The sequence below is a fragment of the Molossus molossus genome, unplaced genomic scaffold (genome assembly GCF_014108415.1).
Source record: "Molossus molossus isolate mMolMol1 unplaced genomic scaffold, mMolMol1.p scaffold_m16_p_13, whole genome shotgun sequence".
Classification (NCBI taxonomy): Eukaryota; Metazoa; Chordata; class Mammalia; order Chiroptera; family Molossidae; genus Molossus; species Molossus molossus.
The window spans coordinates 58,118,215-58,144,769 of NW_023425348.1; the positions used below are offsets into that span (position 1 = coordinate 58,118,215).

The 26,555-nt window shown below is 40.6% G+C and overlaps 1 protein-coding gene across 2 annotated transcripts in view; it reads left to right on the plus strand.

Moving 5' to 3' along the window:
- Nucleotides 1-3,170, plus strand: part of INSC (INSC spindle orientation adaptor protein) — a 119,014-nt gene extending 115,844 nt beyond the window's left edge. The window contains exon 13 of one of the 2 annotated variants that reach the window (XM_036259182.1): nucleotides 2,982-3,110. In XM_036259182.1, the coding sequence (XP_036115075.1) occupies nucleotides 2,982-3,110 (129 nt within the window). Of the gene's footprint in view, nucleotides 1-2,981 lie in introns of both variants that reach the window. The other variant, XM_036259183.1, reaches the window with a different exon arrangement.
- Nucleotides 3,171-26,555: the final 23,385 nt, after the last annotated feature.

Consider the following 26,555-nt stretch of genomic DNA (forward strand, 5'->3'; position numbering starts at 1 on the left):
CTGGTTACCTTGGCTCATGGGGGTAATTGAATTTCTCCCCCTCTAGTCTGGCACCTTCCTATGGTTGGGATCCTTTTCCAGCTCTTTGTTTCCCCATAGAACCTTGGGTTTGGCAACCGATTCTGGCCTGGATGAGGGACTGACAGACTTGTCTCCTACCCTCAGCTCCCCTGTGGGTTTGTGGTTTGGCTGCCAGAGGGCCTCTGTGTTTGATTGAGTGCAGCCCTCTGGCTGGGGAGAGGGGGGCCACTAGGAGCCTGGTCTGGTGGATGGAGTTGGAGGCAACTTCTCCTGCCCGCCCTCAAGGCGTTCTTTCCAGTTTCAAAGGCTCTTTCAGGTGGATGGAAGACATTTCAATCATCATCCCTGCTCTGGGAAAGTGGCAGCACAGATTGCCTCCTGCAAACAGGATTGATTTTTCCTTAACGAAGCGCTGTCAGTGGGCGGCTGGGCTTGTTAAATACTTCGGTGTTTTCAGACTATCTGGGAATGAGATCCTGGCATGGCTGTTAACTCCCCGAAGAGAGCGGAGGCCGAGGGAAGGGCTTCAGGAGGGTGGAGGCTCCTCTGAGCCCCTGGACCCTGAGGAGAGGGTGCTCCACCATGGTCAGAGTTTATACCCTGCAGACTTTCCGAAGACCCTGGGTGTCTATTTGCCTTTGTGTTTTTTCAGGTCTGTTTCTAGTTCTCCCTCTTGTCTTTTGTTTTAGCTTTTCTCTCCTTTTAGAGGTTGCATTCTTTCTTAGGGATTCCTCTCTCTCCTTCTTTGCACTTCTTTGTATCCCCCCCAGCCCTTTGTCTCCTCTCTTCCTGACTCCTCATCTCCTCTGACCTCTCTCCCATGCTTCTCCTGCCCCGGGGTGTGCTCGCTTTTTCTCTGTTGTCATCTCTTCCTCTTTCCATCTCCCTTTCATGCTTGGTCTCATTTTTTCACCAGTTCATCTCAGTCTCTCTGTTTTGATATTTCCTTTGTGTTTTGTTTTTCTGCTGTTTTCTTTTCTCTGTCTCTGCTACTTTCTTCTATCTTATTTTCTCTCTTTATAGGTCTATATTATCTCTCTTTCTTTGTCTGTCTTCTTCCCTCCCTCTTGCTTTACTTTTATCCCTGTTGATGTAAAATACACTGATGACCTAATATCCCCCTCTGCTGAAGATCCTGGCTTGTTTTCACTGCGACGACTCAAGGGTAATGGGGGTATTTTTCCCAGCTGGATCAAGAGCATTAGGAAGGTGCTATGGAGTCAGCCTCGTTGGCCCTTGGGGAAATCATACCTCAGGGGAAATAGGACACACTAATAAGAGTCTCCTGGTGTCTATTTCTTGCCACGAGTGTCTCAGATTCTGCCCCATGTGCACAGAGACACATTTCCCTTCTTGATCCATTGGACATGGCAGAGCCTTTTAATCCAACAACCAACTAAAGCCATCCTCTCTTTTCACTGACTTGAAAATTTCTCAGCAGTAGGTTACTTCTTATGTGTAGGTAATGAGTTCTATACGTGCCTTATACCCAATATAAATGAGTGTCCTGGGTTTGCAGCATCCTGCTGTGTGCATAGGTCTGAGGGCCCTGGAGTTGAACTGGTGTGTGATCTCAAGAAGTCCACTTTCTCTCTCTGAGCCTTAGTGTCCTTATTTCCATTCTGGGGATCACGATACTTACCTTGCCGCATCCTGTAAGGATTACATGAAACACTATGTTGGCATCCCTCCTTCTTTGCTTCTTCTGCTATTCCAGATATTGCCCCCTGTCTTTGTTTCTTAGGGGAAGGGCATCCTAAGCTCCCACCTTGTTTCCTGATGTACAGGTTCTAGAAGAGGGAAGGAATTAATATTTATTGAGCATTTAGTATGCATTGCTTCAGCTCACTGGTAAAGAGGTCTATATGGATGCACAGCTCGCATTTGCAGCTTCAGGTAGCTGTAGCAGTAGATTCAATTTTAAAGCACTTTATTTGATCAATTTTCCCCCCAGAAAACATTTATTGAGTCCTGTGCCAACCCCTGTTCTACCTGCTGTAGAAAAAGAAAAAAATATAAAGCAGAGTCTCTATGCTTGAGGAGCTCAGAGTGTAGGGTGGGAGACAAACACCTAAAAGACAATTGCAGTCAAGTATGAGAAGGTTAAGGTCAGCACAGGAACTGTGGGTGCAGAGGGAAGGGAGAAACAGTCTCTGCTTCAAGGAATCAGGGAAGGCTTCTTAGAGGAGGCGACAGTGGGACAGGCCTTGAAGGATGAATGCAACTGCTGGCTGGAAAGGAGTGGAGAGGTGCTTCATGTTACGGAGAAGAGCTGAGCAAGGGCACATGTTCACGAAACAGGATAGCATCCTCAAGAGAGAGTGAACCGCTCAGTGCCTGACGATCTGGGCAGTGGTTTCATTCTGCATGCACCTCTCTTCCCTGTTCATCCCCATCTTGCAGGCAGAATCTCCACTTACTTAAACTTCATGACCTTCCTTCCTCTCTCTCTCCTCTCCTTCCTATCTCATAATTCTTTGTTCAGAACATAGCTGAATTTATGGATAAATAAATAGTCCTTGCCATTCTAAGCTTCCTTTAAGGACCTGGAAGCAGGAGTATAATTCTACTGATACTTCTGGCAGTTCTAGTCTCCAGGATGGTCCTATATCTCATTAATTTGATCAGATCCTTAAAATGGCAGGTGTTGAAACAACCAGGTTCCTAGGCTGACTGAAAAGCCAAGATGGCAAGACCGTTATTAAGATCATGAAGATTTTCAGATAATATCCACCCAGTGACCAATGTACAAATGAAACCTGGTGACCAAATGATAAAATTGCTATGATAATCAGGTGACCAAAAGGACCAAATGACGAAGGTATCAAGATGAGAATCAGCTCAAATTATCTGGTAAACAAGCCACTTCCTGAAATGCGTCTCTCCAGCAGTTGAAAGAAATACATGCACCTGAGCAGAGCCCAGTCTGACCTGTGTCATCTCTTCTGTTTTCTTCCCAGGCTGCTCTGCGTAGATTGGCCGGGGTCTGCCCTGAAGGCCTCCAGGACTCCGACTTCCAGCAACTGGTCCAGCCCCGCCTTGTGGACTCTTTCTTACTCTGTAGCAACATGGAGGAGAGTTTTGTGTAGCAAGTGTGGGAGAGGAAAGGCATTTGGGCCCATTCTCATGCCCCTCTGAGTGCACACCTGTGAACGTACCTGAGGGCTCACCAGCTTCCTCACCTCCTTATTTATACTTAATTTATTTTTTACATGAAATGGACATAGGGCTAAATATTCTAGCAACATCATCAGGCAGTCTATGTTCCTTGGAAGTCTTTTTGTTCTTATTTTTTGACTTCTGTGACTTTTCAGTTGCAGATGTTGAAATGCACAATGTCTAATATGACAGATTGTCATGTGTGATTTCACTTCATCTTGCTTTCTCTACTCTCACTATATAATCTTGCCTCATTTTAAAACATACTTGTGAACCAAAGTATTATAACTACCCAGAAGTTTTTTTTTTTTTAAGTGGATCTGCTCTTTCTAAAAGATATAAATGAAATTCCTAGTTGGACAGAATATACTAGAAAGAAACTTTTATTCTTTAATAAATGAAATTATACTAAATTTATCTTGGATTTTTCTGATTAAATTATGATTTAGACTAATTTCTTGCTTCCCAAGGTTTTATGTCACAAAAATTTTCAACTGTTAAAACTGGTTAGAGAGTTGTATTGTTTTCATAGGTACACAAATGAGTCAAGTTATGAGTAATTTAGTGATAAATAAAAAATGTTTACAAAGTCTCCAGAAAGTCAGTTACCCTTGGCTTCTCCACTTTTGTGTAACCTCATGGAGAATAGCTTCATCAGATTAGATTTTAGTGAATAATACCTCTTCAAAAGTATACTTGAAAGTTGTGGTGTGAGGATTTCTTCTTAATTCCACACTCAGTGACCTCATGTTGGTAACTTGAAATTGGCAGTGAGAATATTTACATCATAGAAATGGACAGATGCTACAAAACAGAGCTATTTTTTAAAAAAATATTCTGACCCAAGGACATGCTTAGAGAGAGGAAAGGGGAGGAGAGTGAGAGAGAGAGAGAGAAACAAAACACATTGATGTGAGAGAGGAACATCAGTTGGTTGCTTTCCATAAGTTCCCCAACTTGGGATCAAACCCACAACACAGGTGTATGCTCTGACCAGGAATCAAACCAGCGGCCTTTTGGTTCATAGGATGACACTCAACCAACTGAGACTTTTGGGCCAGGCAAGCCATATTTTTTCCCCAGACAGCTTGTTTACCAATTCCATTGCTTGAAAGTTAAAACAAAACAAAACAAAACAATCTGTGAATCCTGAAAGATCTGATATTATCATATTGTGATATGATTTTATTCAATTCAAGAAATCTTTCTTGAATTCTATTACATCAAGAGGCTAGAAAAGAAAATCACACAATCATATCAATTGATGCATCAAAAATACTTGACAAAATATAACACCCATTTCTGATAAACAATTCCCAGCAAATTTCCTCAATTTGATAGGAATGGCTATAAAATACCTACAGCTAACATTATACTCGAAGCTTTCCCACTAAGAAACTAGAATTTTTTCTAAAAGATCAGGTACAAAGCAAGGGTGTCTCTTTTCATTACTCCTTTTCAATATCATAGTGGAGATTCTAGCGAATGCAATACAACGAAGAAAGGAAATAAAAGGTATACAGATCAGGAAGGAAGACAAAACTGTTTATGTTCTTAGATGACATGACTGTTTATGAAGAAAATCTGAAAGAATCAACAACAAAACTCCTGGAACTTACAAGAAATTACAACAAAGTTCCAGATACAAGGTTAGTATATAAAAGTCAATCATTTTTTTATATATATACCAATAATAAAGTGGAATTTGAAATTAAAAACACAATACAGTTTACATTAGCACCCCAAAATGAAATACTTATGTAGAAATCTAATAAAAATGTACAAGATCTACATGAGGAAAACTATAAAACTCGGATGAATTAATTCAAAGAAATAAATAAATGGAGAAATATTCCATGTTCATGGATAGGAAGACTCAATGTTGTCAAGATGTCAGTTCTTCCCAACTTCATCTATAGATTCAATGCAATCTCAATCAACATCCCAGTGAATTATTTTGGCGACATCAACAAACTGATTATATGGAGAGGCAAAATACTCCAAATAAACACAATATTGAAGGAGAAGGACAAAGTTGGAAGACTGACACTACCTGACTTCAAAACTTCCTTTAAAGTAATCAAAACAGTGTTGTATTGGTGAAAAAATAGAGAAATACATAAATGGAACAAAATAGCCCAGAAATAGACTCTCATAAGTATAGTCTACTGATCTTTGACAAAGGAAATACAATGGAACAAAGATTGTCTCTTCAACAAATGGTTCTAGAACAACCAGAGATCCATGTGTCAAAAAAATGAACCTAGACAAAGACCTTTACACCCTTTACAAAAAGTAATTCAAATAGACCACAGGCCTAAATGTAAAATGCAAAACTATAAAACTCCTAGAAGATAACATAGAAGAAAACGTAGATGACTGGGGTATGGTGATGACTCCTTAAAGCATGACCCATGATAGAGATAATTGATGAGCTGGACTTTATTAAAATTAAAAACATCTGGTGTGCAAAAGACAATGTCATGAGAATGAGAAGACAAACCACAGACTGGGAGAAAACATTTGCAAAAGACACATCTGGTAAAGACCTGTTCTCCAAAATACACAAAGAACTCTTAAAACTCAACAAAGAAAACAAAGACTTTAACAGACACCTCATCAAAGAAGATATACAGCTGGCCAATAAGCATATGCTTATTTGCTCCATATCATATATTATCAGAGAAATACAAATTTAAACAAGGCACTATGTACTTAGTAAAATAGCCAAAATCTGGAGCACTGACAACACCAAATGCTGACAAGGATTAGGAACAAGAGGAACTCTTACTCATTGCTGGTGGGAGCGCAGTTGGTACCCACCACTTTAGGAGACAGTCTGGCAGTTTCTTATAAAACTAAACATACTCTTACCATATGATCCAGCAGTTAAGCTCCTTGGTATTTACCCAAAGGAAAGAAAAATGATCATGAGAAAGTGCTGGGATTAGTCTTGAATTTAGACTGGAGGGTTAGTTGTCAGCAAGCCAATCCCCATAGAAAATTTGTAAAGCAAAATTGTTAAAACAAATATGAGCTCTGTAGCCTATCTTGGTTTGAATATTGGCGCTTCACTTACTAACTGTGTCACTTAGGGCAGGTACATAACCACTCTATGTCTCAGTTTTCTCATCTGTAAGATGGGATTAATGATACTGCTTTAATCATAGAGTTATGAGAACATAATAAAGTGTGTTAATACATGGGAAAGACTTAGAATAATGCCTAATGACAAATGCACAATGAATGTGGCTACAAAGTCAACCAAATTCCACCTTTGCATCTATTTACGTTGCAATGATGCCTCCAATGTAGACCCATTTCATATTGGAAACAGAGACTTTTATTCTGCGAGAGATGGAGAGACCATCCCATTTAATCTCTACACTTTGCAATTGGGAATAACGAGTCTTGCCTACAATTACACAGGAAATTAATGAAAAGGCTGAGATTGGGATCCAAGAAATAACTACTACTACCATAGCTGCCATTTTTTTGAGCACCTGCTCCATGCCAGGAGCTGTAACATACACTGCTTCATTAAACTTCCAAAACGACAGTGCTAAGTTATTATTAATCTGTTTTCATAAATAAGAAAAGTGAGGATCAGAGGGACTCTCCATCTTGCCCACACATCTTGTAACGGGTAATGGGAGACCTGGATTTGACACCCAAGTCCATGTTCTTTCCTCTTTGGTACACACACATTTTATATGCATGTTCATGTATATATAAGCCCAAACACCAAACACTCTTCGAGCTTAAAAGTGTAGCAAAGCACTTTGGCAAATTCTGAACTTCCTTTTTATTTGAAAAAAAAAGTTACACTTTTAATTAAATAATTTTAAGTACTGATACACAGTGTTTAGTTACTTATTTGTTAAAACTGCAGTACTAAATATGAAGAGTATTTCAGGGAGAAAGAGAATTGGAAGAAACAATGAAATATAACATAAGTAATCAAAATAGAAATCCTGTGTGGTTTATAAACATACCATGGAAATCTCTACAATAGCTACTCTTTAGTCTAGTTTCAGAGTAAAGCCTCAAAGATAAATCAAAACAAATGTTGAATGTTATCAGCTCCACTTTGAAAGCAAGGCCAGCCTTTAGAAACAGTTGTTTTAAAATTTCTTTTTGTTGGAAATTTCTGATGATCCCTTTGTAGAGATTCCATTTATGACCACAATCTTATAGCATCCTTCCCCATGATTTTTTTCCCTTTTTAAAATCCTCACCCGAGGATATTTTTCCATTAATTTTTTCAGATAGAGTGGGAGAAAGGGAGAGAGAGAGAAACATTGACGTGAGAGGAACACATTGATTGGTTGCCTTCCGCACGGCCCCAACTGAGGCCAGGGATTGAATCCGCAACCGAGGTATGTGCCTTTGACTGGGAATTGAACCCACGACTCTAATGGCTGAGCCAAACTGGCCAGGGCCTTCCCTGTGACTTTTATTTGTGGTTTATCATACTACTTTTGGAGCTATAGATGACTGATAGCAGAAATTACAGGACATTTATATACTTGTGTGTGTGTGTGTGTGTGTGTGTGTCTCAAATTTGAGGTCCTCAGGGGAAACCATGGAATCTAAATAATCCTTAGATGAATCCATCAAGGGCTATTTGTATATTCTCAAATTTTGGCATCATATAGAAACAAGAATCTTGTCAGTTTACCTATAGCATTTACATAGCATTAACAGAAAGTCAATGCAACGACCCCTCTCTCCTGCACTCTGAGGCTGAATCAGTCTGACTGCAGACTTTTCTCGCCACCATACTTGGGCGCAGAATCATCTCTCGCTCGTGCAAGCCAGGGTGACATGGATGACAGCTGGGACGGGGAGTCTGGCTCCCTGGGTTCTGCCCGCAGGGGAGAGGCAGCTCCCAGGGCACTTTCAACTCCATTTCAGGCTGCTTCGTGCTTTCTGCTGGATCCATGCCTGCCCTGAGGTAGGACTTGCAGGCTCCTTTTAAACAGTCCTTGAAACATTTATTCGTTAGACCTCAAACATGTTAAAATTTAATAACAAACTTACCTACACCTCTGAAGTACTTCTAAAGTTAAAAGTTCATGTGGGAAATTTCGTTTGGGTGCTTTGTTATGAGAAATGCTTCTTATGACCCGTCTGAGGGCATTCCTGCCGCACGTAGGTTGGCGTTTGCCTTATGGAGGTCCTTGGAGAGAATTGACAACATTTGAACGTGACATTGCGAAGACTGATGTGACAGACAACAAAGTGGAGAGCTTCCCTTAAAACTTATACCCAACCTCATTTCCCACCTCCAGAAGACACATCCCATCTGGTTTGCCAGAATTTCCTTCAAGGGTCTGGTATTGGGCAGTGGCAGGGAGCTCTCCCACAGGGCTTCTTCAGAGAGTAACAGAGGTGGAGGGACAGGAGCAGGTGCTCACTGATGCCAGATGGCACACCGTCAAATGGGAAGAGGCAGTCAATATCTCTTCCTCTGAAGCTGCTCCGCAGGAAGGCTCCCATCACTCCATCCATGCTGGCGGCTGAGTCCAGCGACCAGTGGACCCCTCCCGTCCCCTAAGAACTTACCCAGGATGGCCATCTCCTTGTCTACCTCTTGGCACCTGAGTGTGACAGCCTGGGGGTACCTGCACATGCTGGTGGCCTTCCTCTCCTCCCCACGGCTGGCCACATGAGGCCACCTCAACCGGGCTGTATCTTCTGCCTTTAAGATCAAGACTTTCTTCACTTTACGGAATCTCAGGTCAGCCATGGCTGAAACCCTGGACAAGGGAGATCCCAGATAAGCACGGGAGGTTCCGGGCTGTGCACTTGCAAGAATGTCTGGGAGCCTTTCTATAACTTAAGGCTACTGTTTAACTCCCCTTTGCAGGGTTGGCAGCTCACTGGGACTTCTGCTCCAAAGACAGCGGGGTCAGTCTCCTGCCCCAAAGGCCAGTTCAGGAGAGTCCGAAAGTCTCCAACCTTACCTTCCTCCTACAGGCATATCTCGCAGGTGGGAGACACCCAGCGGTCATCCCAGAGCTCTCTCAAACCAAACTCCAACTTCGAAGACTTAGTCGTCCATTCAAACATCTCCTTTCTCTTCTTTGTTGCTTAGTGATATTCCCGACAGTTAAGTGGCTCTCCTGCTGCCGCTGAGGCCTGAAGTTATAAGATTGCAGGATCACACCATGGAATTAAAGATCCACGTGATCTTGGCAAGAACTGGAACTGGAGAGCACATGGAGCCTAAAACCAAGACTCAGGTCTCTGTTGTTATTTACTGAACTAATGACAATTTGAATCTTGTAGATATTTTTAATTTTAGTGTAGAGAGGATAGTGTACATTCGTACAGTGAAGTACTATAAGTGAACTAGTATAAATTTGTCACATTGATACATCTAAAAAATAGTTTACTGGATAAAAAAGTTGCAAAGGCCCGGCCAGTATGGCTCAGTGGTTGAGCATTGACCCATGCACCAAGAGGTTGCTGGTTCAATTCCCAGTCAGGGCGCAGGCTCAGATTGTGAGCCCAATCCCCAGTGGGGAGCATGCAGGAGGCAGCCAATCGATGTTCTCTCTCATTGATGTTTCTATCTCCCTCTCCCTCTCCCTTCCTCTCTCTCTAAAATCAATAAAGAAAAAAAATTCTAAAAAAAAGTTACGAAGGTTACATACAGTATAATACCATTTATATAAAAGTTTATATACACAAAATAATATGTATGTTCATGGAAAAACCAAATATAGTAAAAGTATTAATACACGGGTGGTGTTATGGGTTGAATTTTTGTCCTTCCAAATTCGTAGGTTCAAATCCTAACCCCCCAGTACCTCAGAATACAACCTTATTTGGAAGTGAAGTGTTTGCAGATGTAATTTGTTAAGATTGGTTCACATTGGAGTAGGATGGGGCCCTAATCCAATATGACTGGCGTCCTTATCAAAAGCACACCTAGGACACAGAGACGCACACAGAGACAGGGAGAGTGCCATGTGCTGCCGCAAGCTGAGGAGCTAGGAAGCTGGGGGACAGTCTTGGGGGAGATGCTGCGGGAGCATGACTCCATCCACACCTTGGTCTCTAACATCCAGCCTCCAGACCTGTGAGACAATACGGTACTGCTGCTTAAAGTATTCAATGTGCGGCACTTTATTACGGCAACCCCAGGAGACTAACACAGGTGGAAAAGATACACATGAACCTTAAGATAATGCTTATCTCTAGGGAGGGAGGGAAGGGAATGGGATTGAGCAGGGTTAGATGAGACCTTTGTTTCATTAATAAGAAAAGATCTGCAGTGTACCTGGTAAAATGTTGCCAGTTGTTAAATCTGGGTAGCAAACATATGGCACTTGTAGATTATTCTCTGTACTTTTCTTAATATGTAAAGGATTCCAAAACGAGTCACAAAGATATTCAGAAGAGTGTTTCAGCACACCTAAGACAAGCATGGTATGTTTGCTCTGGCTGCTGATTCTAAAGCCGTAATAACCCTAAAGCACAGCTTCAACTTTTGGTGACAAAGGGGGAGCCAGCTGAGTCAGAGACAGAAGATGCTGAGAATCCATCCCGATGAGCTATGCAGAGAACACCAGGCAGCTGGCCTGGACTAGATTATTTTAGAAGCAGCTACTTTATTCACTTGTTCAGCCGTTATAGGTTCTTTATCATTGAGATTGCATCATTCATCCCGCTCTGGTGTTGAGAGGTAAGATCAGAATTTTACCAATTAGAGGAATCGATCCTTAGGAAAATTATTGTCTTTAATCCTTATAAAAAATATCACCTCCTGTTTAAAGACATCTCTCCAGGGCAGGGGGTAATGCAATTTGATGTGTTAATACTCAACCTGCAGAGACTCAAGAATTCATACTGACATCTGCTGGACTCTTTGAATACTTCTTGGTCTAAGTTAGAACCAGAATTCTGGAGCAGAACTCCCAAAAGCCGCTTTCGGAGTTCTCGCCCTGGGTGGGCTGGCAGCACGCTGAGATACGCAGCTTGAAATCGAATGGAAGATCTTCTGCTCACTGCACACACTCAGCAAAACACATCATGGCAGAATGAGGCAGGGCATCTAGGGTGTAATTCACAATCACTATTCTATGACAGTCTCAGCAACACAAATGCCAATTTGCTTGTCACATTCCAGAGAGGAAGGGGCCATGTGGTAACCATACAAAATAAAGTCCTTGTTTTCAGGGCTCAATTCAACAATTGCTCTGTCCTTGTGCAGCAGGAAAGAAAAGCTGTCAGATTCTGGTCAACTGGGCTCTAAATGTAAGTTCACTGTCCAGACATCTCTCCAGAATCAAATTCCAGTCCAGCTGGGTTCCATGGATCCTTAGGGGAGTCAGCAAAGATATAAATGGAGATCCATGAACCAAAAAGAGGCCATTCAAAGACTTAAGGCATAAAGTGCCTTTGCTCAGGGCAGGCTGATACATGTCAGTTAATGCCCCCTCCCCTTTTCCCCATTGACCCCCTCCTCCCCAATCCTGCCCACCTCCTGCCTTCCCCACACTATTGTCGGTGTCCATATCTCATCCCGCCCTCCCTCCTCTCTTCCTTTTGAGGTTCATCAGTCTAACAACCAATTTGTACTTCTTAATTCCTTCATCTTTTTCACCCATCCCCCTAGCTCCCGTCCATCTGGCAAGCAACAAAAAGTTCTCTGTATCTATGAGTCTGTTTCTGTTCTGCTTGCTCATTTTGTTTGTAGATTCAAACAAACAAAGATTTGTTTGTTGATAGATATGTATTATTTGCCATTTTATTGTTCATATTTTTGTTCTTCTCCTTCAAGAAGACCCTTCAATATGTCATATAATACTGGTTTGGTGGTAATGAACTCCTTTAGCTTTTTCTTATCTGGGAAACTCTTGATATGTCCATAGATTCTAAATGATAGCTTTAGAAGATAGAGTAATCTTGATTGTAGGTCGTTGCTTTTCATCACCTTGAATATCTCTTGCCACTCCTTTCTGGCCTGCAAAGTTTCTTTTGAGAAATCAGCTGACAGTCTTATGGGAGCTTTTTTGTAGGTAACAAACTGTTTTTCTCTTTCTGCTTTTAAGATTTTCTCTTTGTATTTAACCTTTGACATTTTGATGATGATGTGTCTTGGTGTGGACCTCTTTGAGTTCAACTTGTTTGGGACTTTCTGGGCTTCCTGGACTTGTATGTTTGCTTCCTTCACCAAGATAGGAAAGTTTTCTGTCTTTATTTTTTCAAATAGGTTTTCAATTTCTTGCTCTCTTTTCCTTCTGGCACCCTTGTAATGTGAATGTTGGCATGCTTGAAGTTGTCCCAGAGGCTCCTTATACTATCCTCATTTTTTTTTTATTCCTTTTTCTTTTTGCTGTTCTGATTGGGTGTTTTATGTTTTCTTATATTCCAAATTGATGGTTTGTTTCTTGGCTTTACCTATTGTACTGTTGATTCCCTGTAAATTATTCTTTATTTAAGTTAGTGCATCCTTCATTTCGGACTCATCTTTTTTTATGTTGTTCATGTTCTCACTAAGCTCCTTGGAGGTCTCACTAAGTCCCTTGAATGTCTCACCAAATTCCTTGAGTAACCTTATAACCTGTGTTTTGAACTCTGCATCTGATTGATTGCTTATCTCCATTTTGTTTAGTTCTTGTCCTTGACTTTTGTTCTGTTTTTTCATTTGGGACATGTTTCTTTATCTCCTCATTTTGGCTGCTTCCTTGTGATTGTTTCTATGTATTAGGTAAAGTTGCTATTTCTCCTAGGCTTCGTAGGGTGGCCTATTATTGTAGGTGTCCTGTAGGATCCAGTGGCATGGTCTCTCTGGTCACCCCAGTTGGACGCTCAAGGTGCACTCATAGTGTGAACTATACATCATTCTGTTGTAACTGAGTCTTGATTGCTGTTGGCACATCAATGGGAAGGATTTACTCAGGTTGATCAGCTGCAAGGACTGGCTGTGCCCACTAACCACTGGCCTCTGACTCCCTTGGAGGATCAGCTGCGTAGGGGCCCACCACACAGAGCAAGGCTTACTTCATCAGGGCTCTGGTTCCCACTGAGTCCACTCATTGAGTGTGTCACTTGTGGAGGTGGTTGGGTGGTGGTGTTTCGATGTGGTCTGAAGCTGTCCACTGGGTATGCTGGCTCTGGGGCAAGGTCAGCCACTGCCTGTCTTTTATCCAGGGACACCCAGCATAAGTTACAAAGTGATCTGCAGATGACTGCTTCTTGTGCTGGGCTTAGGTGTCCAGGAAAAGCCAAGTTATGAACCAAGGTTGGCTGCTTCTAGTGCCAGGCCTGGGGTGACTTAATGAGAGGTATGGGGCTCACTGAGACATATGCTGCTGTTTGAGAGATTTTAGGAAACTCCAAAGCAGAATCCAAGACAGGCAAATCCTATGGTAAAACCTTTGGAAACAGCTTGGGTGGGCCTGAAAGTTGGGTGGGGCGGAGCCTCAGGGAATCACCAGGGCGGGGCAAACAGTGTGAGCCAGGTTGCTGGAGTCCCAGATATGGCAGCTGTCCGCCTGCCCCAGGGAAGGGCTCACCAAAAGAACATCAGCTTCCATCAGTACCTCTGTGCAGGAGAAACTTGCACCTCCAGCCCTCAACCCAAGGCCAAACAACTCAGTTCTTTCCTTTATGTCTGTGGCACCCCTCAAACTGCCTCTTTTCTGAGCTCAGAAGGAGCAAGTTCGAGTAAGTCCGTGTGCGGGCTCTTTAAGAGGAGCTGCCTGGAACTCCCACAGCCTCAGCCTCCCTGAGCCTCAGGTTCCGCTGGTTTTTCCAGTTAGAGGTGATGGGGATTCTCTTCCTGGCACTAGAACCTTGAGCTGGGCACCTGGTGTGGAATAGGGACCCCTCACTTTTCAGGGAGGACCTTCATAGCCGAGGTGTCCTCCTCATTTTTATCCACCACACGTGGGTGTGGGGCCAGCCAGTCTGCACCTCCACCCTCATACCAATCTCCATGTGGCTGCTTCTTTAACTTTGTAGTTGTAGGTCTTCCATTCAGCTCCATGTCAGGCGGTTCTGAATGATGGTTGTTCTGTAGTTTAGTTGTAATTTTGATGTGGTTGTGGGAGGAAGCGGTACCCTGTTTACCTACGCTGGCAACTTGTCCGGAAGAGTTGCTATTGGTCAATAGTTCCTCTTGAAGAAGAACTATTGCTTATAACAAATAACTAAGTTTTTATCTTTTCCATCCTGTGTTTTCCCAATATAAGAAAGAGGTACATGATTAGAGTTGAAATTGATTTTTTAGGCAAATTTCACTCATATTTGTCTACTGTGGGATAAAAGTCAGTTCTCAGATGTTTTCTGTTTAGGAGACAGGATTAAGGAAGGAGATAAACATTTATTAAAGTAGTAGACACTTTGCATGCCTTCTTGAATATTATTCTTTTTTTTCAGATAATTTTTTTTTCTTTATTGATTTTTTTAGAGAGAGAGGAAGGGAGAGAGAGATAGAAACATCGATGAGAGAGAACATCGATTGCCTGCCTCCTGCACGGCCCCACACTGGGGATCAGGCCCACAACCTGGGCATGTGCCCTGACTGGGACTCGAACCTGTGACCCCTTAGTGCATGGGTTGATGCTCAACCAGTGAGCCACACTGGCCGGGCTTGGATATCATTCTTAACAGACATTATCATGCCCATTTTACAGATGAGAAACGTTGTCTCAAAGAAGTTAAGTATTTTACCCCACATTTCATGACTAGTGAGTAGCAGATCCGGGATAGGAACCCTGTTTTGTCTGACTGGAAAGCCCACTTTCTTTCCCTCGTATCCCACTGTTTACTTTCTATGATAAGTTCTGGATGCAAATTACCTGATTCTCCGTAGGTCTGTTTTGCGTATGTAGGCAATTGAAACTGTCTGTGATTCCAGTGTTCAGAATTGAACCTCTGCTCTGTGCTCCATCATGGGAGAGAAGCAGAAGGCAAAGATGGCATCGCGATCACTGAGTAAGAAGTGAAGGCAACACAGTGGAGCTTTAGTTTTACAACCAAGGGAGGCGGGGATCCAAGAGGCATGAGACAGTGGGGAGGACCCTTCCCAGCCCAGCCTCCCTGCGGAAACCTGACCCTCACTCCCCAAACCTGAGTCCTGCTCAGCCTCTATTCTCTTGGATGCCAGAGGCAAGTTTGTGACATGGTCTAATCTCCTGAAACACAGGGAAGGGACTATACGTGTCACCTGGATCCATCTACCCACCATGCTTCTGACCAGGTAATTTAAGACAGCAACAGAATGCAGCTGAGAAACATACTCATAATAAACTGTGGGATCTAATTAATCAATCTTACCAATGTTTATTTAGTTCTCTTTTTGATGTCATAGGACAGAATGCAGGTACGAGGGTCATCTAGATCCATCTATAAATTCTGCCTCAGCCACTCACTATTTAATCTAAGACTATAATTTAATATCTCTGCACCTCATCTATAACATGAGAATAACAACAGGCTCCAAGGTTGTTGGAAGAATTAAAAATAATATGAAATGTGTCTATCATAGGACCTAGGACTTAGAAGGTACAAATAAAAATACTAGTTATTATTACTATTTTATTTGTATATTTAAAATTGTTATTGTGTTGTGTTATATTGATGCAATGGAGCCTGTGATCGGCTTGGGGATAGAAAAATAGAAGAACAGGGAACTTCTCCTGCCTTTAAAAAGTGCATATCTAGAATGGGACCAGACACATGAACTCGTAAGGATGATAGGATGGGGCAGGTCCCATGACAGAGGTAAAGGTCAAGGCACAGGGCTTGGAAGCACCTGGTGTGGTTGACTATTAGTTAATGTAAAGATAACTGAATGTAGAAAGTGACAAATAACAGAGGGTTAAAGACATTGGAGGGCTAGTGCCTCCATCAATGCACCGCAAGAGGGTAAAGCCGTAAGCCAGGCATCACTGGGCCAAAGAAGAGAATTAATTTCGGTTCCTGGGTCAGCTCTGAGAACTGACCGTGGCTTCCTGCGTGGCTCTGTCAGTGGGAACTTGGAGAAGAGGGGGCGGTCTGTTCTGGTGGAGGCAGTGTATCAAAGTGGCGCAGGGCTTGGGTTCTGGAGCCAGGCTCTCTGTTGCTTGCTTAATCTGGCCAGGTTTCTTAACTTTGTACTTTAGTGTCTTCATGTACAAAATGTTGACAATAGCAATACCTGCATCGTGGAGCTGTTGTTTGGATTAAATGAATTAATTCAGTAAAGAGCTTAGAACAGTAACCAGTTTAGCTATTATCATGATTATTTTCATCAGCATTAACTACTAATCCCTGCCGGTGGTGACAGAGGAAACAATAGTGTAAGAAATGGCAAGTGTTCCTATGGCATTGTTCGCTAGTTCTGATCTATGTCCTCTTCTGCCTTATTCTGAGTTTGGGTTTTAATTTTGTTTTTTTTGGTTGTCAGTCCTTTCTACACCCCATACTAGTCCACATTCTATTTTGGCCTCAGCTAGTTGATACCACTTTCCTATATCAGAATGTATATCTAACAGCAGACTTCCTATTCTTTCTGCAATTGCTCAAAGTCCAGTCTTCAGCATACAGACTAACACAGTCTCCACCACTGAAACCCCCTACCTTTGCTTGTATTCTTCCAGCCATTTGGTATCTTATCAAGCATCGATTTTGTATTAGACACTTTATATACATCATCTCCGATACTTCCAATAATCTGACAAAGATATATGTACACATAAGGAAATGGAGGCTTAGAGAATATAAGTGGTAATTCACTTATAGGTGGAAGGTCTGAGATGTAAACATTATATTTTTGGCTCTAAAGTTTGTGCTTTGCACGCTGCATTCTGGCCCCTACTATTGCCAGCACTTGGTTGGGATGCAGAGCTCTGCAGTGTTCATCCCAAGGAATATTGGGAGAGATGAGGAAATTAGCAGAAAATTGGGTGGAGTTCCCCAAAAAGAAAGGAGCAGTTAAAGATCGAGTGCAGCCAGGCACTATCGTCCAGCCCCTGTTCTGTGCCAGGTCTGGGAATCAGGCTAGAATGATTTGGGTCAGTAGAATGGGAGCTGGGGTGAGGAAGGGTCAGAACTGCCAAGCGGGCATGGCAGGAACATCAGGCATAGTGAGAACAGTGGGACTGGGCCTCAGTGGAGGGGACAGGTAGGACCAACAGGGTGAAGTGAACAAGGAAGACTGTCTTAATTACTGGAGTGTAGAATGGGACTCCTATCTTGCTGGGTCCTAGTGCCTTAGAAGGAGAGAGAGAGAGAGAGAGAGAGAGAGAGAGAGAGAGAGAAGCTTGTCTTCCCCTTGGAGAATTCATCTTGCAGAAGGGAAGAGATGTTGAGACTTCCATTTCTAGCCGTGTGCCAGATATGAGGTTCCTCGATTGGCCCTCACTGAAAACAGTGAATACATAACAGACAATATCTTACTAACGGTTCTAATGAGCTGGCAAGAGAATGAGAACCAAGGGAAAGTTGAAACCCAAGAGGCAGGCTTTCACCAGGAGGGCATTTGCTAAACCTGATGAAAAGGAACTATAGCTTTCCGAACCTTGCACGGTATTGCTGAATTAAAACTAAGTCCAGAGCCTGCCTGAAGTGGAGTCTGCAGAGAGACCTGCCAGCAAAATGTTGGCGCTCTAATGGATTGCATTGTCAGGCTCAGGGTGAGCCAGAAATAAGCCCGAAGCTCCCCTGCAGGTGGAAAGAAAGACTGCTTGCCTTGATTCTTGGCACCAATCCAGAGGGAAATTTGTGCTACAAGTTGGCTTTCACATGAACTGGCAGCCTGAATTCATGTTATTTGGAAGATTAAAAAAAATCTCCAGGACAATGGTTTTAATTACAGTGGTCATTTAATAAGATAAAAACACAGTTCTCTCTGGAAGAAATGATTTCAAAGTCCTCTAAGCATTTCCACAGATAAAATTCCAAAATATATAAATTCAGGGGGAAAAAAGCATGTTAAACAAATAGAAATAAAGCATTCCAAGAAAGGCCAGAAAAAAAAAGAAGAACTAGACATACATTGAATATAGAGAGTTTAATAATCAAATAAAGACTATAAATAAAATTATTTAATTTTTAGAAAAATACAGGGGATTCACAATATTTGAAAAGAGCAAGAATACTATGAATGACCAAATGGATTTAAAATAAAAACAATAAAACTTCTAAAAAATAAAGTCATTAAAACAATAATTCAATAGATGGTTTTCAAAGCAGATTAGAAGAAGCTGAATAGTAAACTGATAAACTGGAAGATATTTCTGAAAAAAAAAGTGTACATCTGAGAGTCTCTAATGGACAGTATAAAGAGGAGGTTAAGAAAAGATAGATACAGTGTCAATAGGTTCAATATATGTTAACTGGGATTCCAGAAGAGGAGGAAAGAGAACAGGGCAATGATCATATTTAAAGATGTCAAGGCTCAAAAATTTCCAGCACTGATAAAATACAGCACTCCTTCATTCAGAAACTACAATATATTCCAGCAGGACAAATAAAAAGAGATACACATATTTTATATAGACATATAAAAGTGAAACCACAGAACATCAAAGACAAAGACAAGATCTCAAAGGTAGGCAGAGAGAAAAATTACAAATTACGTTTTTGCTGGTTTCTCAACAGCATAAATGAAAGCTATAAGTGATATTGTTAAGGTCCTGAGTATTAGTTTTCTATTGGTGTCATAACTAATGACCACAAATTTAGTAGCTTAAAACAATATCAATGTATCCTTCCATAGTTCTGTGGGTCAGAAGTCCAGGGTGACTCAGTGCATTTCTCTGCTCTGAGTTTTATGAAGCTGAAACCAAGCTGTCAGCCTCTTATTGAGAGACCCAGGGAAGAATCCATTCCCAAGCTCATTGAGGTTGTTTCTATCATCCAGTTTTTAATAGCTGTAGGACAGAGAGGTTCCTGATTCTTTGCTGGCTATCAGTTGGGGGCTACCCTCAGATCCCAGGGCCCACTCTCCTTGTGCATGGGTTTCTGTATCCCAGAGCCATCAACAGAGCCTCAAATTCTCATGCTTGGAATTTTTCTGTCTTCCCCTTTCCATATCTCTTTTCTTTCTCTCCTGCTGCATATCTCTGATTTCAGGAGAGTAAGTGCTCTGCTTTTAAAGGCTCTTGTGGTTAGATTGGTCTCACCTGCATGGTCCAGGTTACTCTTCCTATGTAAACATCAATAGCCTTAATTATATCTGCAAACTCCCTTTTGCTGTGTAATGTAATCTGTTCCCAGGTTCCAGGCATTAGAGCATGGGCATCTTTGGGGAGGGGACATTACTCTGCTTACCACATACTTAGAGAAAATAACTATTTGGAAATCCTTTTCAAGAATAAAGAGAGAATGACACTTTCAGATAAACAAACAATATGAGAATTTGTCATCAAACAGTCCTCACTAAATGAAATTCTAAAGAATGTATTTTAAGCAGCAGAAATGTGATCATAGAAGGTGTGAGGGATGAATTTAAAAACTGAAGTATTAAAATATGGGTACATTTTAGTGAACATTGTATAAAGTAATAGCAAGAATGTTTTGTGGATTAAGCAAACTGAAGTTAAATTAAAATATCTGTCAACAGCAATGTGTAAGTTAGGTGGCAGGAATATTCTAAAGTTTTTGTACGTGTTCTTTGAATGTAAATGACATACTGTGAAGGATGACTTCAAGCAGAAAACCTCTGTAGGGTCTCTTTGTTATCAATTAAATATCTTTCTTGTTTTATAAGATTAGGTTTTGAAATTAAGGTTATGCTATTTTCTTAATAAAAGTGATATAGGTTTCTTTCTGCAATAATTTTTAGAATAAGAATATTTTGAATAATCGGTAAAACTAAGACCATCTAGGATTCTTTATGGAAAGATTTTTTTAAAGTACAAATTTATTTAAATATTATTGGACAGTTCATCTTTTTAATGTTTTTTTCTAGAGTCAATTGTATTGTTAGAGGATTTTGTAATTCATGTTTTGGATGTTTATTGGCATAGCAATTTCAGAGTATCTTATTATTATCTTTCAAGTTCTACTGAATCTGAGTTATGTCCCATTCTTCATTTATAGTATTTTGAGCTTGTATTTATTTGTATTGCTCAAACTTTCCAGAAGTTTATAAATTTTATTAGTTTGTTCAAAGAACTAATCCATAGTTTTGTGTATTCTCTCAATTTTATGTTTATTTTATATTTTATTAAAATATTCTTATGATATATGTAAGGTATTTATTTTTGTTTTTCTTTAACTTTACATCTTTCTGTGTCCTTATATTTTAGCAATAGTATTTTTAATACTTTATAGCCCAAAGAGTTTATTTTAATATTTCCCTTTTTAATTGTTGACATTATTACAGATGTCTTTTTTTAAGTCATCATAGTAAAATTTATTTAAAATTTAGAAGTGCATAATAGCCTGTATCTAAATAAAAATTTCCAAGAGGCTTGTGATTCTCTCAGGCTAGAAGTTTCTGCAGGTACTCAGGAACAACATCCACAGGCCTGAAACCACAGGCAGATGTTTGATTTTCAGGAATAGCGATGATCCACCCAATTATGAGAATAAAGTCTCAAAATGCTTCTTAGATGTGGACAAAAAATAAGAATCTACCCAAAAGTTAATTTTATCCTAAGAAGCATATTATTTGTCTTTTTGGTGAAGGGAATAAAATAGGCTAAAATTATGACCTTTCTAGAATGAGATAAAGATAGGTTCTAAAGTTATTTGTCTATAAAAAGGTGGAGTCCATAGTCTCATGGTAAATGTAAGGGATGCCCCTTTGAGTCACAGGAAAAGAGAAATGTCACACTTCCACACATCGTTTGTAAGGGGATGAGATACTCCAATACTAACAGAGGAAGGGATAAAAAGGATATCAGGAACACTGTTCTTCAATGAAACATTGTCTGATGTTCTTCAAGGCTTACTTTGATATTTTGAAGGCTATATACAAGCATTTCCGGGTACGTTTATATTATTAACAGGAGAGAAAAATATCACAGCTTTTCCATGTATGAGACTGAACCAAGGCCAAAAGCAACATCCTGCCAACTGTTCATCAAAGAGACATCATCAGGGCTTTCATCAAAGTAAGATGCTTAGGGGATAGTTTGGATATCTCCATTAGCCAAGAGAAGATCCACATAGTGTGTGGATTTATTTTTCCAATCAAGAGAAGAGGGAGACTTCATAGTTTTTACATCAATGATATGCAATTTTGGAATACTGTAGGGTAAGTGCTCTTAAAAAGAATATTGATCATTCCTCATTAATGAGACTACACCTAGATAAGACTAGATAGAGTCTAGATAAAAGAATTATTTTTAAAGTCTTCATTAAAATAAAAGGAAGCCTGTGTCTAGCTTTTATTTGGGGAACATATATATTAGAACAAAAGTTTAGAGATGCTCCTGCTTCAATGAGAGATACAATGCTCATTCACAGGGAGTATGCCAAATAAGGTATGTGGACAATGGCATTGATATAGACAAAGGTGTCTGTGAAATCATATACTTTAGATGTTCCTTGGGAAGGAGTAAAGGCAGTCTTGATTTTCCAGATCATTTCTTGACCCACATTTTAAATGACAGATTGGAGGAATATGTCATATTTGTGTTCACTTTTGGCCAGAATAGAATTCAAGCAATGAATGACATGATATAATCTCAAAGAACTCCTTTGCACATTATTCAAGATTCAAATGTCAGGAACAGACATAGAGCAGAAACTTTTACAGATGCTTCAGGAACTGCACTGGCCTTCACAGGGGTCTGTTAGCAATTTTCAGATCATTTATTGTTACATGTCTTTAATTAGAGTTGTCTCTATAATCTGTAAGGAATGGATCATTACATTTTATAAGGAGTGAGTGAAGTAGAAGGTTTCAGAAATGAGTGGAACTAAGGCCTAGAAAATGACCATTATAGTACTATTTCCTACTTACCTTGGTTGCTATTGCAGACAATATAAAAACCCCATGTCCAACTTATATTCACATCCTTTTGGTGTAAGAGTCCACTGTCAGAGGTGCCATGATTAGTGAGCAATGGGATGCCCAGCACACACAGTAAATGGGCAGTTTGAGAATGACTCATTATGAAATAGGACCTTTCTATACTCCGTCACAGTGTTTTTGGAACTGTCTTGGGACGTCAACCGAACCCTCTGAGCAGTGGTCACAGAAACTGAAATGTATGATTATATGGATGGCACATACCCTGTGGTGGTTTTTCCTACAGCTTTAGTTTCTTGGGGAAAAAATGCTATTTGAAAGTGAGAATTACCCTAAATACCTATATTACTAACTTCAAATTGGTACAGAAAATGTAACATCTGTTAATCATAGAGCAATGCAGGGTAATCTGCAATTTTTACATTTTTGCATTCATTTGAATCTGAATTCCTTGTGATAAAATATCCCAATTAACTAACAGTCACTGCTTGTGAAACAATGATTCTCTACTCAGTATGTCAACAATTTTGTCTTCAAAGGTATAGCTACTTCATTTGCAGTTATTATTATATCAATATAGTAATGCTTTTCCCTTCCAGGTGCTCAAACATTAGCAACTACTCATCCTTTAGGAATGGGTACCTTGATTAAATCTTTGTCTATTATATATTAAAGTAACCTATTGAATATTCAATTAGCCACACTTATGAGACTTCATGGCTTTTCCTACATGCTCAGAGTCTTCATCTGAGGCACTAATGTTTCTTTTTCTAATCTGTCATCCAATGGTCAAAGTCTCCCAACTGCATTTAGACCTTTGCAGCCTAATGCTTTTGGCTTCTCAATTCTCTGACGGCCTTTTTCTTCTTTCTCAGCTGTGAGGTGATGCTTCGTTTTTCCATCCGTAGCTGTTTGGAATCCTGGTGTCTTGAGGATTTTGTTTTTCTTCTTCAAACCTCTCGTGTACGTTCCTTCATTAGCATTGGTGAGGAAGATCCTACTGTGAAAAGAAGTGTTTCCAATGGATAAAATAGACCATCTTTTGAATCGCATCCACATGACACCTTCTCTTTCTCTTTTGTTCAAGTCTTCATTGTTTAGCACCATGGGAATCCAAGTTCTGCCTATATAGCTAAGATTTATGGTTTTTCCAGGAATCAGAAAGCACTGGTTCCTCATTATGGATTGGATTGGCTTCCTCTGCCAACCCCAGACTTGATTCTATGGCAAGTTCCAGTACACGACAGTTCACTTTCACCAAGGAAGCTTTTCCTTACAAGGACCACCTGCAGAGTTTCACTCTTCTGTCTATCCCCACACCTCTTCCACGTAGAATTAGACTGGTTAAAGCAGGGCCACATTGCACAGTTCCTGGGGGCCACTGTTCATGTTAGCATAGCTAAATTGTGCACCTTAAGGTTATCCTACACTGTGTCCTTGGGCCAAGTTATCCTCAAATTCCCCACGGCCAAATTGTTGACTGTCTATATGCATATATTTTTGCAAATCATTATGGCTATTTTTGTATAATTAATCAATCTTGAGGTCTTCTTCAAGAAGGGTGATCTGGATTTTCATATTTTTTTTTCATTTTTTCGAAATCTTTCACTAAAGATATATATATATATATATATATATATATATATATATATATATATATATGCTTTCATGAGATGAAAGTCTTTATTTCACATGGCCTGGATGCTTTTTCATATCCAAGAGTGTTTTCCTGTGCTCCGTAGTCACCTTCATCATAGACGGTGACAAATCATTGTTCCAGGTGCTCAGGCTGAAAGGCTTTGGTATCTGATTCTTCCTTTTTCTCACAATCCCTAGCAAGTTTAACAGCAGGTCTGCTTAACTCCAACTTCCATTTGAACATCCATCTTGGTTCATCTGAGCATGATGTTTCCTTACTGCTTCCAGGAGAAAACTATATAAATCACATCCAAAACAGATGATTTGAGAGCTGACTTTGAGCTAACACTTAAAGAAAAAGTAAGTGCTGAAACTATTCTAGTCCAGATACAAACATAGAAAGGTCGCAATCATTAAAAAAAAAAAAAATCAAGATAGCATTAATACAAACTCTATCCTTAGAGCCTTTAACCCACAGCCTGAGGGTATATATTCCATGTAGGGTCCTACCTCAGTTCCAGAGAGCCCTGTGTGGGGACCTGTGCAGCTGTTGATGGCACCTCCTGGTCAGAGACAGTGTTTGATTTTTTTTAAAAAATTAAGTCTGACAATATTTGTGTTTAAAAAGACCTGGTTTATTTACATCTGTTGTAACTATTCATTTTTATCACCTTATTTTGTGTTTTCGATGTATTTTACCTTTCCTTTCTTTTTCTCTTTCTTCTTGCCAACCCCTCTACCCCTTTTTTGGAATTGAGTATTTTCCCCCTTTTTATATTTTTCAGCTTTATTTATTTCTCTTTGTTTAGGGGTTACCCTAGAAATGTATATGCATCAGTGAGATGTCAAAGTGAAAAAGTGAACCCTGTGTTTACTACCCTCCCAAACATGACAAGGACCTGAACTTCAACCAGTTCTTGCCAGAAGGTTGTTAATGTTGTTAGTACATTTATCCTTATTTATTTATTTTTAATTTTAATTTTTGTTGTTGTTAATCCTCACCCAAGGATATTTTTTTTTATTGATTTTCAGAGAGAGTGGAAGGGGGGAGAGAGAAAGAGAAAGAGAGAGGAAGAGAGAAAGAGAGGAAGAGAGAGAGAAATATAGATCTGAGAGGGACACAGCGATTGGTTGCCTCCCACATGAGCCCCAAATGGGGCCGGGGATCGAAACTGCAACCCAGATATGTGTGCTTGACCGGGAATCAAACCTATGACCTCTGTGCTTGGTTGATGCTCTAACCACTGAGCTCGCGGCCAGGGCTATTCTTATTATTTTTTAACCCATAAAATATTATTATATTATTTCATATAGTTAAACTTTGTTTAGATTTACTTTCATCATTCCTACTGGCATCTCAGGCATTTCATCTTGGATAGCTTTTTGTAGAGAATGTTTTGCCCAAGACTATCAGGAGACAAGTACACGAGTGTCTATAGCAGCACTCTCTATAAATCCCAAACCGGAGACAACTTAAATGTCCATTCAACAATACAACGGATACATAATTTGTTATATTCCTTTAGTGGAAATCTATAAAACAGTGAAAAATGAATGAACTCCAAGTGTGCAGAGAAAGGAATAAATATTAGTAAAATAATGTTGAGCCAAAGAAGTCAAGTTGCAAAATACCTGCCTCCATTTATGCAAAGTTTCAAAGGTGCATAATTGAAAACTAGGTTGTTTAAGGATATAATCATAGGTGGTAAGACTATAAAGGAAAACAAGAACATAATATATACAAAATTCAGGATGACAGTTACCTCTGAGGGGGAAGGAAAGGGCTGGCATCTGAGAAGGGCATGCGAGGCACATATAACATTGTTCCTAAGTTGGCTGATGAGGACAAAGGTGTTTGCTCACACACAGAGAGAGATATTTGTGTACCAAAGCGGAAGGTTGGTGTGCGACCTCCAGCTGACTCCCTTTCTTCCATGACTTCATGTTGAGATGAAGGAGACACAAGATCAAAGCAGCCTGGACCACTGAGTTTCATTCCCATCAAGACTTACTCCAGAGCGGCGTCTGGATCAACAGTGGGTTTTGCAGAGGTAAGAAATCCACGCTTGTTGTGCTAGGCCACTGGCATTGTAGGGTTGTTTGTCACTACAGTGTAACCCAGCTACGTGGACTCATGTACATATTTTATATATGTTCTTCTGTGTTTACTCAGTATTTAATAAAGTCATTTTAGAAGGCCCATATTAAAAAATTCAAATAATGTAATAAAATAAAGAAAAAGCACCACCTAAGGCGTGGTGGAAGTCACCATAAATGTATCCAAATTCTTTGAATTTAGAATAGTAACAGAAATGGATATGCTGAACTTCTGACCTCTGGCTAGGTCCAGAGAAGAGAGAGCGGGCACGCACTAGAACCAGCTGGATGGGCCTGGCCTGGGCCCAGCTCGCTGCTTCTGCCCTGCTTTGCATCATTATTGAACTTGGCCGCAAGCGAGGTCTGGGCTCCACAGTGAAGCTGAACATTCCTTAAGGCAGGGGTTAGGGTGCCTCTTGCGTCTCCCTGTCATCCCCATCCTTGTTCCAGGCCTGCCAGTGACCCAGAAGTACTTGTTGCGTTGAGCTCAGGTGGCCTACCTTCCTCTTGAGCTGAAATTCTTGACAGCTGCCTCATGCTCCCTGCCTTCTCGAACCCTAACCCCACACCTTTGGCCTGGAGGCCTGCCAAACAAGACCCAGGGGACAGAGTTTTCTAAGAAAAGCTGACTTCTCCAGCAGGGGGGATTTGCCAGCCGGTGGATGTCATGCGAGACAGATTGCAGACGCCTCGCCTCCGTGGCCATCAGAAT